This window comes from Octodon degus, unplaced genomic scaffold, assembly GCF_000260255.1.
Source record: "Octodon degus isolate 3935 unplaced genomic scaffold, OctDeg1.0 scaffold00042, whole genome shotgun sequence".
In the NCBI taxonomy this organism is placed as follows: Eukaryota; Metazoa; Chordata; class Mammalia; order Rodentia; family Octodontidae; genus Octodon; species Octodon degus.
The window spans coordinates 14,951,169-14,964,779 of record NW_004524618.1 but is presented as its reverse complement, the minus strand read 5'-3'; the positions used below and the strand labels follow the sequence as shown (position 1 = coordinate 14,964,779).

General features: G+C 47.2%; 1 protein-coding gene across 15 annotated transcripts in view; it reads left to right on the top strand.

Annotated features, from left to right (window-relative positions):
- The window catches only part of Ablim1 (actin binding LIM protein 1), a 297,903-nt gene extending 285,998 nt beyond the window's left edge, over positions 1–11,905 (top strand). For all 15 annotated transcript variants that reach the window (XM_023715544.1, XM_023715543.1, XM_023715540.1 and 12 more), the window contains 5 exons: positions 1,879–1,939; positions 3,780–3,787; positions 4,683–4,757; positions 5,669–5,749; positions 7,298–11,905. In XM_023715544.1, the coding sequence (XP_023571312.1) occupies positions 1,879–1,939; positions 3,780–3,787; positions 4,683–4,757; positions 5,669–5,749; positions 7,298–7,411 (339 nt within the window). In that variant the 3' untranslated portion in view covers positions 7,412–11,905. The remainder of the gene's footprint in view (positions 1–1,878; positions 1,940–3,779; positions 3,788–4,682; positions 4,758–5,668; positions 5,750–7,297) is intronic.
- The last annotated feature ends 1,706 nt before the right edge of the window (positions 11,906–13,611 follow it).

Sequence of the window (13,611 nt, the reverse complement as noted above, 5' to 3'; positions counted from 1 at the left end):
AGGCACTAACTGCTCCTTTCAACAAACTAATAGAAACTACTAGTACAATTATCTCAGCTATCTTTGTGTGGGTGTGTGTGGGTGTGTGGGTGTGTGTGTGCATTCCTTCCATTTTCTCTTCTTTCCCCATCTCAGCTATTCTTTCCCTCTTGAGCAGTTTCTTTCCCTTTCACTATACCTGTTATACCTTTTGGATTTTAGTTACTCCTTCATTTTCTTTCACCAGAGAGACAATACCATGTTTACACATGGGAGTCTGATTTATTTCACTTACGAGTATGGTCTCTACTTGCATCCGTTTACCTCTAAAAGCCTCAACTTTATCTTTCTTTATAGCTAAGTAATACTCCATTGTATAAAAATAGCACATCATTTTTATCCATTCCTTGGTTGATGGGCTTTTGGGTTATTTCCAGGATTTACCTACTACAAATTGTACTTGGTATAAGCATCATTGCACACATATTAAGTTTCTAATTCTTCTGGGAAAATGACCGACAGGAGGCTACCTCAGTCAAATGGGACCTCTAACCCAATTTTGTTGGGGAGTCTCCACACTGACTCCCGTAGTGGCTGCACCAGTCTACACTCCCATCAACAGTGCAGATGGTTCCTTTTTCTCCACAGCCTCACCAGCATTTGTTATTGATCAGTTTTTTTGATGGCAGCCATTTTTCCTGAGATGAAATGGACTGTCCCTGTTGTTTTCATTTGCATTTCTTAGATGACCAATGATGTTGAATGTTGTTCTGTATATTTATTTGCTATTTGTATTTCTTCATCTGAGAAGTGTATACTCATTGCAGATGCCCATTTTTTAACTGGGTCTTTGAAGTTTGGGGATCTGATTTTTTTAATTCTTTATTTTAGATAGAAGTCCTTTGTTTGAGTGATAGTTGCATAAAATTTTTTTTCCTCATTTGTAGTTTTCCTTCCACTCTGTTGGTGATTTCTTTTGATGTGCAAAAGCTTTTTAATACGATTAGATGTCATTTGTTGATTCTTTGTAGTATTTCCCACTTAATCTAGATTTTGTTCATTACATCTCTACCTACACTTGAGTCTTCGAGATGTCCATCTACTTTCTCTTCCAGTAGATTCAGTGTTTCTGTCTTAAATATTTAGGTGTTTAACCCATGTTGACTTAGGGCATGGTGACAGACATGTGTCTAGTTTTAATCTTTTAAAACTACTTTTTCCAGTACTGCTTATTAAAGAGGCTATCTTTCTTCCAGTGAACATGTTTAGCCCCTTTATCAAAGTGGCTGAGTATGTTTGTAGTTGTGTCTGCGTCTTCCAGTCTGTTCCATTGATCCTTCGGTCTGCTTTTTGCTAGTACTGTGCTGATTTTATCACAGGTCAGGGATTATAATTTCAGGTCAGGGATTATGCTTCCTGCCTTGCCTTTGTTGCTCAAGGTTGCCTTTCCTATTCTAGGTCTGAGAAGAAGACTTTGTTAGCTTTAAATAAATAAATGGCATATGTTAGCTTAACAGAAGACTAGATTCAGCAATATTTGGCAAATAATTGTGCAGTGAAGCAAAAACAGTAATTATTGGATTCATTGTATCTATTTAAAAATAATGTTTATTGCAGTTGTTCTCTTATCAAGGTATGTAACAAATATAAGTATGTAGCTCCTAGAAAATGTATTTTTATGAATGTGAGATAGTTGCTTACCAAGAGCCTACAGGTAATAGATGTACTACAAAGGACAGACTTCGTAGTTATAGAAAAACCAGGAAGAAAAATATGAAGATCTGGGAATTTCATCTGGGAAGAGTTCTTAGGGTTTTGCCACATCCATTTCTCATTGTCAGCTGACCCCCAAATGATGGCTGTGATGATTTGGTAAGAACACGCTTTTCTTCATTTCAGCCCGTCTCCACCGACTTTGCTCAGTATAACAGCTACGGGGATGTCAGCGGGGGAGTGCGAGGTAAGGCTCCAGAGCTGGGCCGTGGTGTCCCCTCCCCCGAGCCTATGGCTCAAGAGCGGCTGAGTCAGCACACGCACATGGCCTGCTCCACGCTGTGCTGCAACCTGCAGCTTCTGTGAGCTGGTAGAGCATCGCTGGTCTCTCATGGAGCGAGGCCCTGAGCAGCCTCCACCCACCGCTCCTCCTGTGTGTTGCGCTCTGGTAGATGCCTACAGGCGCAGCAGTAAGCCCACCTCCACCTCTGCCCTCAGCATTCATGAGAGGTTGCGATCAAACTATCCATGGAGGGGCCGGTGAGGTAGCTCAGCGGACTGAAGTGCCTGCTTAGGCAAGTGTAGGGACCGGGTTCAGTTCCCAGCATGTGGCACCACATGCCAAGCCAGCCCTGCCCCCAGGGTGGGCTGAGCTGGCCACCAAGTCTGGGTGTAGTGGCACACACCTGTAATCCCAGTGCTGGGGAGGCTGAAAGCAGAAGGATCACCATGAGTCTGAGCTGCATAGTGAGACCCTGTAACAACCAAATACATAAAAACAAAAATAAAAAAATAAACTATATGTGGAATGTTTAAATGTTTTAAAGAAAACTTATTACAACAAAAGACACATCAGCATGAAGCCTCCTCAGATTATTCCCTTGCATCAAACACCTCGCATGTGCTTCTTGTCACCCTCTAAAGCAGTTCTGGAAGCCCTCTCCCCTGAGCACCTTTAGGTGCATCCTGTGTCTGCTCCCATGTCCTGAATAGACTCTAAACATCTACTCTCCTGGTAATTTTTAAATTTTGCTTTTGCTAGTACATGTTCGCAGCACATAAAGGCTTTGTGTACCGTGGGGAGTTTTGACCTTGGGGAAGAGCGCGAGGTCACATGGCTCCAGGTCTGGTGAAGAAGATGGATCAAGGACATGCCGTCACTTTTTTCTTTGATGGAAATTGTTATAAACAGCTGATCAGTGCAGCGTGGCCAAAACACATAGCACATTTTTACATTAAAAAATAATTTTTTACAGTAAAAGATGCATTGTAATTAATCCCCCTCAAAATACTGTCCTTGCTTCAGATACACTTATCCTGTCACTCTTGGCAATGTGTCTTTTACCAGAGTGAGGGTTTTTTTGTTTGTTTTTTTTTTTCAAATACATTAGTTTGGCATGGTACCACATACCTGTATTCCTAGCCTTGCCTTAGGCTGAGGCAAGAGGATCACCACAAGTTCAAGGCCAGCCTGACCTACATGATGAGTTCAAGGCCAGCCCAAACTACATATTAGGAACCTGTTTCAGGGACCGGAGAGAGAGCTCAATGGGCTAAGCACCTGTTAGGCAAGTGGAGGGACCAGACCAGGGTTCGATCCCTAGTGCGCTGAGCTGGCCACCAAGACTGGGTGTGACGGTGCACGCTTGTAATCCCAGCACTGGGGAGGCTGAAAACAAGATCACTATGAGTCTGAGCTGTGTAGTGAGACCCTGTACCAAACACATTATTAAAAAAATACCCTGTTTCAAAACAACCTCTCCAGGCCGGGGAGATAGCTCAGTAGAATAAGCGCTTGCCTGGCAAGCGCAAGGTCCTGAGTTCAATCCCTGGTACCACAAAAACAAAACAACCTCTCCTAACTTTTTTAATAGTCACCTTATTGTTGATTGGCTTGTATGGCAAGGAGAGCGAGCATTGGGTGTGTAACACACCCAAGCTAGTGCAGGGTTTCCCGGCTCCAGGGAGGCTGGTGGTGCAGTGTCAGTGACACTGGGGACATCTTGGGAATTGTGCTCATGGAAGGTAGGCTCTGCTAATGGTTCCGTGTTTTCCGTCCTTATATTTTCTTTTCCTTTGCTTTCTAGACTACCAGGTATGAATTCTTTATCTTTCTGGAGTTGGCTACACCAGCACAACCGCCATATGCCCGTCCAGGCTGCTTGCTGCAGAAGAGTTTCTGCTGAGAAGACATGTATTGTTGCTGTCTTTAGTCCTAGCCCCATCCTGTGCAGAGCAGGCATGCCTGGTGCCTGCACCAAGCTGGGCCACAGCCTCGGCGACACAGCACAGGCCAAGTCAAGTGTGGGAGACTGACTGGTATAGGGGAGCTCTCTGAGGAGGCAGGGGACCGGCATCATGGGTCTGCACATGGGCAACTTTCATTTCAATTGAGAAAAAATAATCTTTCAGTATTTTTATCCTCTCTTTTTGTGCCTGTTCGCAAATAGTAAAAAAAAAAAAAAAAAGATCTTAGCCAATAGGAAGGAACAGTGGCGTGTATAAATTTGTGTGTGTGTGTGTGTGTGTGTGTGTGTGTGTGTGTGTGTAAGTGTAAGCACATGTATGTACAGTGTGCCAGGGATGAAACAAGGCCTCACACCTACTGGCCAGTGCTCCACCACTGAGCTACACCTCCAGCTTTGCAGTTAGAATCTTATAAAACTGATGGAAAATGAGGAGAAAAATACATAGAAACTAAAAGTAAAATGCTAATGGGCCCAACAGTCTTTCACCTACTGTGTGTTCTCAGACATAGATCCCAAATCCAAGAATTTAAGCCACAGTTATTAAGCCAGAATCTTTACAAAAGAGCCTGTTCCTGTAATAAAGATCTCATTCTGGAAAAAGGTTCGTGGTAATGAACATGACAGGTCAAGAAAATGGTGGTGAAGAGTAAGACACTAAGGGGATGTTTGGGAGCCCACAGAGCCCTCTCTTGGGATCCCTGCTGTTTTATTCTGGCCCCTGAGCTGGTATTTCTGTTGCAGACCCTCCCGGATGGCCACATGCCTGCCATGAGGATGGACCGAGGAGTGTCCATGCCCAATATGTTGGAGCCGAAGGCAAGTGCAGCTGTTCTTCCCACTCGTATCATGATGACCCAGCCCTAAAAAGATGGACTTCCTGCCTCTCTGCCATCCTCAGCCTGCAAGGCCCATTTGTTCTAGGCTGGCACACTCAGACCGTATCACGAAGCACCTCACTGTCCCCCCATTCGGCATGCTAAGGCTACAGGTTAGGCCCGCGGGGCATATGGCGCTGTGCTCACCAGCACCTCCTCCTCATGATGTAGGTGCCATTCCAGCCCTTCCCATGGGGCCTGTGGGCATGTCCAGTGCTGAGTGGGTCAGCTGCAGACTGCTGAGGTAGGATGACCAATGTGTCACCTTGGCCAGGACTTTTTTCAGCTTTAGCACCAAAATTCATGCGCCCCAAGAACTCCTTAGTCCTGGGCAAACTGGGATGGCCAGTGCCCCTAGCTATAAGCCATTGTGTACCTCCAGAGGTGCTCTTTGGTGACCATAACCAGGGCTTATTTCAATATGTCAGCTGCCAGAACACTGCTTCTGGGCCTGCCTAGCTACTTGGAGTCCTAAGCCATGCATGAATCAAGACTATTGAACCACAGAGGTATCTTAATCATTCAGTGGCGCCATGTAAGAGACCGTATATGTGCCCATAACTTCGTCTTCTGATCTCTGCCACTGAGAGGAAGGTAGTGTCCTGCACTGAGCAAAACCCTCCCAGGGCGCAGTGCTGCATGAGACACTGGGGGAAAGTTGGGGATGGGGGAAAGAATCTGGCCCTGTCTCCCGGACGCTGGAACTTTTGTTGGTCTTCAAGGGTATCACCTTCTACTCAGATGCTCCTGTGATAAGTGCTTATAAGCACTGTCTTGGAAATAGCAGGGTTTAGGTAGGCTCTGCTTAATAAAGTGGATGGCAACCCTCGAGATATTTTCTTTGCTTCTCAGATATTTCCATATGAAATGCTCATGGTGACCAACAGAGGGCGCAACAAAATCCTAAGAGATGTGGACAGAACCCGGCTGGAGGTAAAACAAAAATCCACACCCAACTGCAGATCCATCATTCTCAAATTCTAGTAAAACAAAGATTCTCAAATCTCAAAGGCTCTCTAATGAGATAAAACCATGTGACACCAGACTTGGTGGCACACACCTGTAATCCCAGTACTCTGGCAATCAAACCCAGCCTGGACAATTTAGGAACTTTGCAAGACTTTGTCTCAAAATAAAAAGTGAAAGAGGGCTGGGGAATCTAGCCAAGTATGAAGGCCCTGGATTTTATCCCTAGTACAACCAAAAACATCATGAGAAGTGAGTTTGTAAGTATTCAGTGTTGTTATTCTGCTAATACTTGGACATGCCAGCCCCAGCCCCGGCTCTCAAAAGGGCACATAGTGAGGAAAGGGCGGCAGAATGGTGTTTGACCTCTACATGAGGCAGGCATTTCCTGGCTTCTGGGAGGTCAGTAGTGTAGCATGTGCACTTAGATTCAAATTTACACTTAAATTTATACTTAGATCAGCATTTAGAATGCCTCGCAATATTTAGAAAATAGGGAGACATGGTGTGATTTTAGTCATGGTCTTTGGAAACAAGATGCTGCCATCATTAGAGTGGGAGGTGCAGAGGGGGTCTGCGGATATTCCTGGCTGAGTCCAGGAGAGCAGGCAAGGGAGCTCTCCAGAAGGAGCTTATGAGGAGCAAGTCTCTTGGTTGTTTCCGCATTCCTCCCTGAAGGTTATCTGGGTACACACACCCAAGGCTCCTTAGACATGGAAGGCTGCTCTTTGTACTTTTCCACCCAAATGGTTATAGTTAAGAAGAATTCTCACTGCCAGTCTCAGGAAGAGCCATTACTGTTCCCTGACAGAAGGCACTGCCTTTGTATCAGAGGTCAGGTTGGCTCCGCGAATAATGGCCCAAGAGTCCTAATAGACTTTTCTGAGGAACTGTAGGGGTAACATCCACCTTTTCCCATTTTGTGGAGCCAAGAACAGGCCCTGAGGTGGAGTTGCGGGGACCAGGCTAGATCACCTTCCTGTTTCCCATCACTGATCATTGGTGTCACACTGAATTGTAACCATGTCAGCTCTTTGGTCTGGGGAAGACGAGGCGTCCCCTATCTATGCTGAGCAGCGAGCATCAGACCTCCTCTCCTATCCTGATGCTTTGTTCTTTAAAATGCTGACAGCATTCCTCATATCTACAGGAGACTGATTCAATGGTAATTATTCAGGTCCTAAAGTGTATGGATGCTCAAATCCCTTGTGTAAAATAAGGGTGTAGTTGCATATTAAGCCTCACATGCCCTTGCACATACATTAAATCATCTCATATTAATTATAATAACAATTACAATGTAAATTCAGTGTAAATAGGTACATTATTTAGGGGAAAATTAACAAAACATTTAAACATGTGCGGTACTGGTACAACTTTTCTGGCAAGGAGAATATTTGTGATCTTCTGTTGGTTGCATCTGAGGATGGGGAACCCATCAGTACAGAGAGAGCAGCTCTCCCGGCCCTCCTGGTAGCCAGCAGGACTGACCGCTTCTCTGTTCTGTCTCCCCAGCGCCACTTAGCCCCAGAAGTGTTCCGGGAGATCTTCGGGATGTCCATACAGGAGTTTGACAAATTACCTCTTTGGAGACGCAACGACATGAAGAAAAGAGCAAAGCTCTTCTAAATCCTGCACATAAGTGGCAGTTAGGAACACAAGGCTGTCGCGACAGCAGTGCCTAGGATGTGTAGTAAGGCCCAGACTTGATTGGAGAGTTTACAGCCACCATCCCTATGTGACAACAAAAGGGGAAAGTCTGGTCCCAACACCCATGAGCCAAACACTGGGCCAACCAACAGCAACACTTGCCAAGCAGCAATGGGGTAGAAATTTCTATGTTCTCAAATTGAGCAGTAGTGTCCACATGTGAGCTTTTTACATGACCTCGTGTCCACAACAGGAGCTTCCTCCTTTCTCCTTTTGTTTTCCTCTAACTGTTGTCCAGCATAGTGCTGACTGTACTGATAAGAGCCGGCAAGTGCCCTTAGGATGCTGCTCGGGAAGAAACAGTATGCTAATTCCAAAGTATAACTGTATTTATTACATAGCACTGTGCTAACTAAAGAGGAGGCAGCTGAGAAGTGCATCTGTGTGACAGCGAGTTTTGCACACACGTCTTCTTACCAGCCTCAGACAGCAGAGCCTGTGCACAGGCAGGCCTGGAAATCAGGAATGGCACCGGGCAGCTCTGACCGGGTGGATGACTACTGGGAAAAATCATTTTTGACAAGCTCCTTGTTCTCTCCTGTTTGCTAGGAACAAGCTGGCTAATTGCCTGGCCGTTAGTAGAGTGCTTATCAGAGAAAAGAAAAGGGGTGAAGGGAATCATCTCTGAGCTCTGTCCTGCTTCAGGTAGTGTCCTAAACCCTTCCTCCCCACCAAGGACAGGAGCCAGCTTGGGCTCCACCTGTGCCGACAGAGGAAAGACACGGACCGTGTCCAGCTTGGCGTGGCTGCATGCTGCTGGTGATGTTTGCCTGTGGATTCCGCCAGTCTTAGAAAAGGACATTACTGTCCTGCCACCAGCCTAGGCTCTTTTACTCTGTGCCCTGGCTCTATCCAGCACCCTGTGAATCAGATCAAGCCCGTGCTGGTTTTCTTCAGCAGCTGGCTAAGAAAAGGCACATTTTTCTCCTAAATCTCCTCCAAAGTAGGTTGCACCCCACAGATTTATTTTGCCCCACACTCTTAACTTCATGGAGTAGAGGTGTGTGTTTGTGTGTCCCTGTGCGGATTGCTCACCCAGGGCAGTTTTGTGAGTCTGCATGTGCTTTATAACTTCTCCTTGGATGTCACACTGTGATACTGCTTCTGAAGGACACCGGCACAAGTGCATGTGACGCATGTGACCAAGAAGGAGGCTAGGCTGTGCCCCAACCTCACCTCCTTTGTGGGGAGGTGTTGATGCTGCCGGGCAGCGTGTCCGTGTGCCAGTGCAGCTCCAGGTGCAGTCAGGCTGTGCTGCAGCTCAGAGCGCCTCACCAGAGTCCTCGTCCTCTGCCGTGCTCAGCTCAGCTCAGAGCCTCAGCCTCGTCCTCACTAACGCGTGCAAATAAGACCACATTGTGAGGCCTGGTGTGAGTTGGATAAAGGAGACTCTAAGGCTCAGTCACTTTTGTTCTTGTGCTCTGAAGCTCTGCTTAAGCGTTTAAGCTCTGTGTTAAAACCAAAGGAGAAAGCTTTGGAATTCGTCTGCAAGGTCTCTTGAGACAAAAAGCTCAGTGATTCTTCAGCACCCTTCTTTCTCCCTTCATCAAAGACTAGGATCACCAGCTGCCCACCTGGCCTGGGTGGTAAAGAGCAAGCTGTAGAGTTTCTGAGTCCGTGCTGCAGACCTGCAACATGTGACCCTTCTGCCTGTTGGGTTTGAGTGCTGTGGTGAACGCTGTAGTTGCTCTAAGTTTTCTTCTGTGCGCTTATTGAGGGAATCCAAGTCTGAGAACTACTCTCCCCAAGTTGTGTGCCTGTGTGTTGGACTTGCTGGCATAGGCGAGGGGCGGCTCTGACAGAATGAGTCTAAGGAGATGAGACTGGCTTCTGCTTGGGCCAACGCCGCCTGCCGTCTTCCCCTGCAGGCCTTAATTGCCTGCCACTTTTCCGTGTTTCCACTGTCCTCTGCCCAAAGCCTGTGTGTACTAGTTCTTGCCTTGCCCTGGCAGAGTGTAGAGGTGGGGACTGTGGTGCATTCAGTGTCTCCCCACCATCATCACTGATGGTGGCTATGGCTACGTGGGTTCCTGCGCTTGGATGACGGAGACAATGTTTTTCATTATGGCGCTAAAGAACCTGCCATGCTTTTCTTTGGTTAATGAATCATCACCCATAAAATGCAGATCATGTGGCCAGGGGGAGAGAAACATGGGTATTTGGGGCAATCAGATGGCGAGGCTCAAGTTCTTACTGCTTTACATTAAAAGGAGATGGCTTTGTCCTGGAATAGGAAAATTAGACAGAGAAGGGACAGCTCTCCTCTTTATGTAACAGAGGCTCGCAAAGAAGGGCCTGCCTAAGGGTGCAATGATAAATAAAGAACTGGACTCTAAATTCTGCTCCCATTAAAGACACCCTGCTTTTCTTATATCTTTTGAACTCAGTTCTGTACCTAGCTTGAAATGTTTTGATAAAGCTTCTTTCCATATCAAGCATACTAGTTCATTTAAACTGTACCACACAGAGATGCAATTGCTGGAAAACAGCAGTGGTCCCCTGACTACAAGCAGAGCAGCATTCTGCCCTGGGGAGAGGCTGCTGGTGACAGCCACATGGAGTGGGCCTCCGGTCTCCACTGCCAGGGAAGAGGCTCCAGCTGACAGGATGGCCCAGGATCCCGGCCCAGAGCATGGGTTCCAGGCCCTCTCCACTTTGCTAAACTGGGCTCAGCACGCTTGACCTGGAAATGTCTAGGCCACAGCACAGAAGAGGAACCCCACCTACCCTGTTTTACACAGGAAAGTATGAACTGTAACTCACAGTCGCTTGCTCGCTCTAGGAAAAGAATGACATACACGGCAGGCTAGGTGCATATATTAAGGGCTACATTTTCAAGCATTTGGCTTACTTATACCTTGAAGTGCATACTAATTGCATGAGGTCGGAGGGGCCTCAGTGACAATATGAGGGTTAGTGCTTCCTTTCAGATGTCTTAGAGGAAGTCCAGGCTCTCAGGTGTTCTTCCTGTGTGACTTCTTTGGAGACATGAAGAGCACCTGGAAACCTGTACAGCTAGCTATGCATCTCAATTTTGGTTTGGAGTTTGTTACAAAGTGTTTTTAATATGACTTCTTTGATAATTAAACATAAACTGCCTGTTCTCTGCAACTTCACAGAGGAAACCTAAAATTGATGGGTAATAGGGTACAAAAAAATCCCAGACTTTGGGATGGTTTTCTATCTGTGATGTCTTCTGTTCTCCCCCAACCCCAACCCTGCTGCCTTCTCTGCTGAGGCCTCAGCTTTAGGAATTTTCTGTCCCAGACCTCAGTTTCCCCATTGTAGTCTGGTGTCCCTCACCCCTGACCTGCAGGAGTGCAGCTGGAAATGTTTCTAGATCTCTCATCTGATTTCTATGTACCTTGAAGCAAACGTCGTTTTTCTAATAATTGCTTCTCAGATGATAGAAAATACCTATGCTTTTGCAAGTTTCCAAGTATTCAAATTAACCATTTTTGACTAGGTGAGCCTTTCTAAAAATTACTTAGAGCAAACAGCCTTGGTGTTCTGGGGTGTGATGGGGGGGCTGGCTCCAGCGTGGGCATCTCGCTGCCCACCCGGTTTCTGGCCATAATGAATGGGGGAGGGGAATGAACTCTGACTCATCCACCCTTTTGTGTCCTGAAGCAAGTTCAGATGTTAAACCGCATTCTCTCTATATTCAGTCTTTACTTCCTGTGCCAGCCTTGATTTTATTTGATTTTTAAAATTATTTCCTTTTGACAAACTAAGTACCCATGTGCCCTACAGCTTCCTCTTAATGCTTCTTAATGAAGAATATTTCAATGCAAAAACAAAGATTATCTGGGGCCCAAGACGTGCAGTGCAGTCATCTCACCCTGACGATGTACCTGCCTTCAGGAAGCAGCCCGACCACACTGTCATGGAGGCAGAGAAAGCATTTTAAGCAAAGCACTGTATCTTTCCATTGGTTGTCAGGAGGCAGAGGAAGCCGGTGACAGACATGCTTTACATATGGATTGTTACATTGTCATTTGGCCAAGTTTAATTTATGGCAGACTCAGAAAGCAGGAGGTGGTTCCTTTAAGTTGAAACCTTCTAAGCAGTGAATGTGTACACAATAAAATTAAAGCAAATCCAACATTTTCTGAAGCCTAGTATAATTGAGTGGTAGTCACCATTACCTAAAAACACATCCTACAGTGTCTTTCCCAAGAGTGAAGTTCCCGGGAGCGTCTTCCTGCGCCCTTAGAAGGAAGATGGAAGCAGACACAACAGACCCGATGTGCAGCTAGGGGAGGGGCTGCTGCCTGACTGCGTCCCCATCTGTTTCTTCACCTTTTGGAAGGGGAAACCCTTGCCCCCAAAACTCATGTTCCTTTTCTGCTTTGTGTGTAGACTTGTCTAGTAATAAATGTAAGTGGTTTCCGTGAGTTGCCAGTGACCCTGCGTTGAGGTTCTCGGGAGTTCTTTGGTTCTGAGTTGAGTTTATGGGAGTTCTTTCGTTCTGAGTTGGGTTTATGGGGCTTTATTCCAACTGCTGAAAGGCACGCAGCCTTCCCGGCCTCCCTCCCCTTTCAGACATAGGAAAGCAAATGTGTAGAACCTGTGAGAAGCTATGCCTTGTTCCCTGTGAACCTGAGTACCGGGTGTGTGCCCGCCCCAAAAGACCATGTGCCGTGTGCAGTGCAGGGGGTGGCCTGCCCGTCTCCGGTCTCCGCATCACTGAGCTGCAAGTTCCCGACCTGCTCCATGCTTGGTCGCCAGCGGCACTAACCTCGCCCCTTCGCCATTCACTCCGCGTCGCTGTCCACTCACAGCTTGGTGAATAAAGCTGTGTGCTCCATTTGTAAGTGCCTCTGTGACTGCTTTATTTCTGTCCCCATTCCTTTTGAAGGTCTCTTCTCATTTTCCAAACTACCCACCTAGCATCTAAGAACCAAAGCAAGATCAGAGTGAAACCAAAGCCTTGGGAATCCTATTTATCACCTACATGGTGGGATGGGGCGGGCGGGGTGGGGGGTTTGCAATGAACAGCAGTAGCGAATTTTCCAACACTCTCCAGCAATCCAGACCACGCTGACCAAGTTGGTGAGTGGAAATAAATTCTCAGTAGAGCTCTTACACTCTGCTGGTGTGAAATCTTTGACTGTCACACGATGGCGACAGTCTCAGCATTTGGGCAAAACGGCATTGAAAGAGGCTTGAGGACAAGAGCTTCTGAAGGCCCTTAAGTGTGGACCATCATAGTAAGGAGCCAGCGTACCAGAGAAAAGCATCTGGGGATACTGGACCTCCTGTCTTGAATTTTACATGGAGAAAATCTAGTTTTGTTACTTGCCTTTGCTGCCAGAATTTTGGGGCCTGCCAGAAAAGGCAAGGACCTGGATGACTCCCCCTCTGACTCCTCCTCCCCTCTCTCCCTCTCTTCCTCCCCCTTCCCCTCCTCCGCCGCTACTGCCTCCTCCTCCTCCTCCCCCACCCACGATGCCCTCCTCCCCCTCCATGGTGCACTGGCATTCCCTGGACCCTTGCCTGGAAGCCCAACAGGTTATTCTGAGGAGGGTGGCACCTTTGCCGTACTACTGTAGGAAACAGTTCAGAGGCCTTGGCTCCACGCCTCTCCCTTACCTCTGCTCCCACTGGCATCAGCACTGGTCCCCACCTCCCACAGCCCGGGTGTCCTGACCCCTTCTCTCCAGCTCCCTGTGGCATGAGGCTCTGCCTCTCCTCCCTCCATGCCCCGCCCTAGGCTCACCTCTGCCGGTACAGGGTCCCCAGACACGCCAGGTCCTTCCCTGCTGCACAGCTTTGCCACCGACTCTCTAAGCAGTGCCTGGCTCTTTCCGGAGATGGATGGCAGGATGGGTCTGGCCTCAGGGAAAGGAGGTCATAGCGCTTGTTGATTCTGAAAGCAGTTTCCCATCAACTCTTTGGAGTTACCCATGGGAATTTCCCACGGCTGCCTTTGCCCTAAATCAAAGACAAGCCCACGCTCACACCCTTTCTCTGAACCTGTCTGGATGGCCCAGCCTATCTGCCCCAGCAAATTCTTCACATGCTTATGCTTGAACCTCACATTCGGTGCTCAGTGAGTGCTGCTGGTACTGTCAGCTCTCCATGTGTTTCCACTTTATAGTTGAACTCTAGCGAGA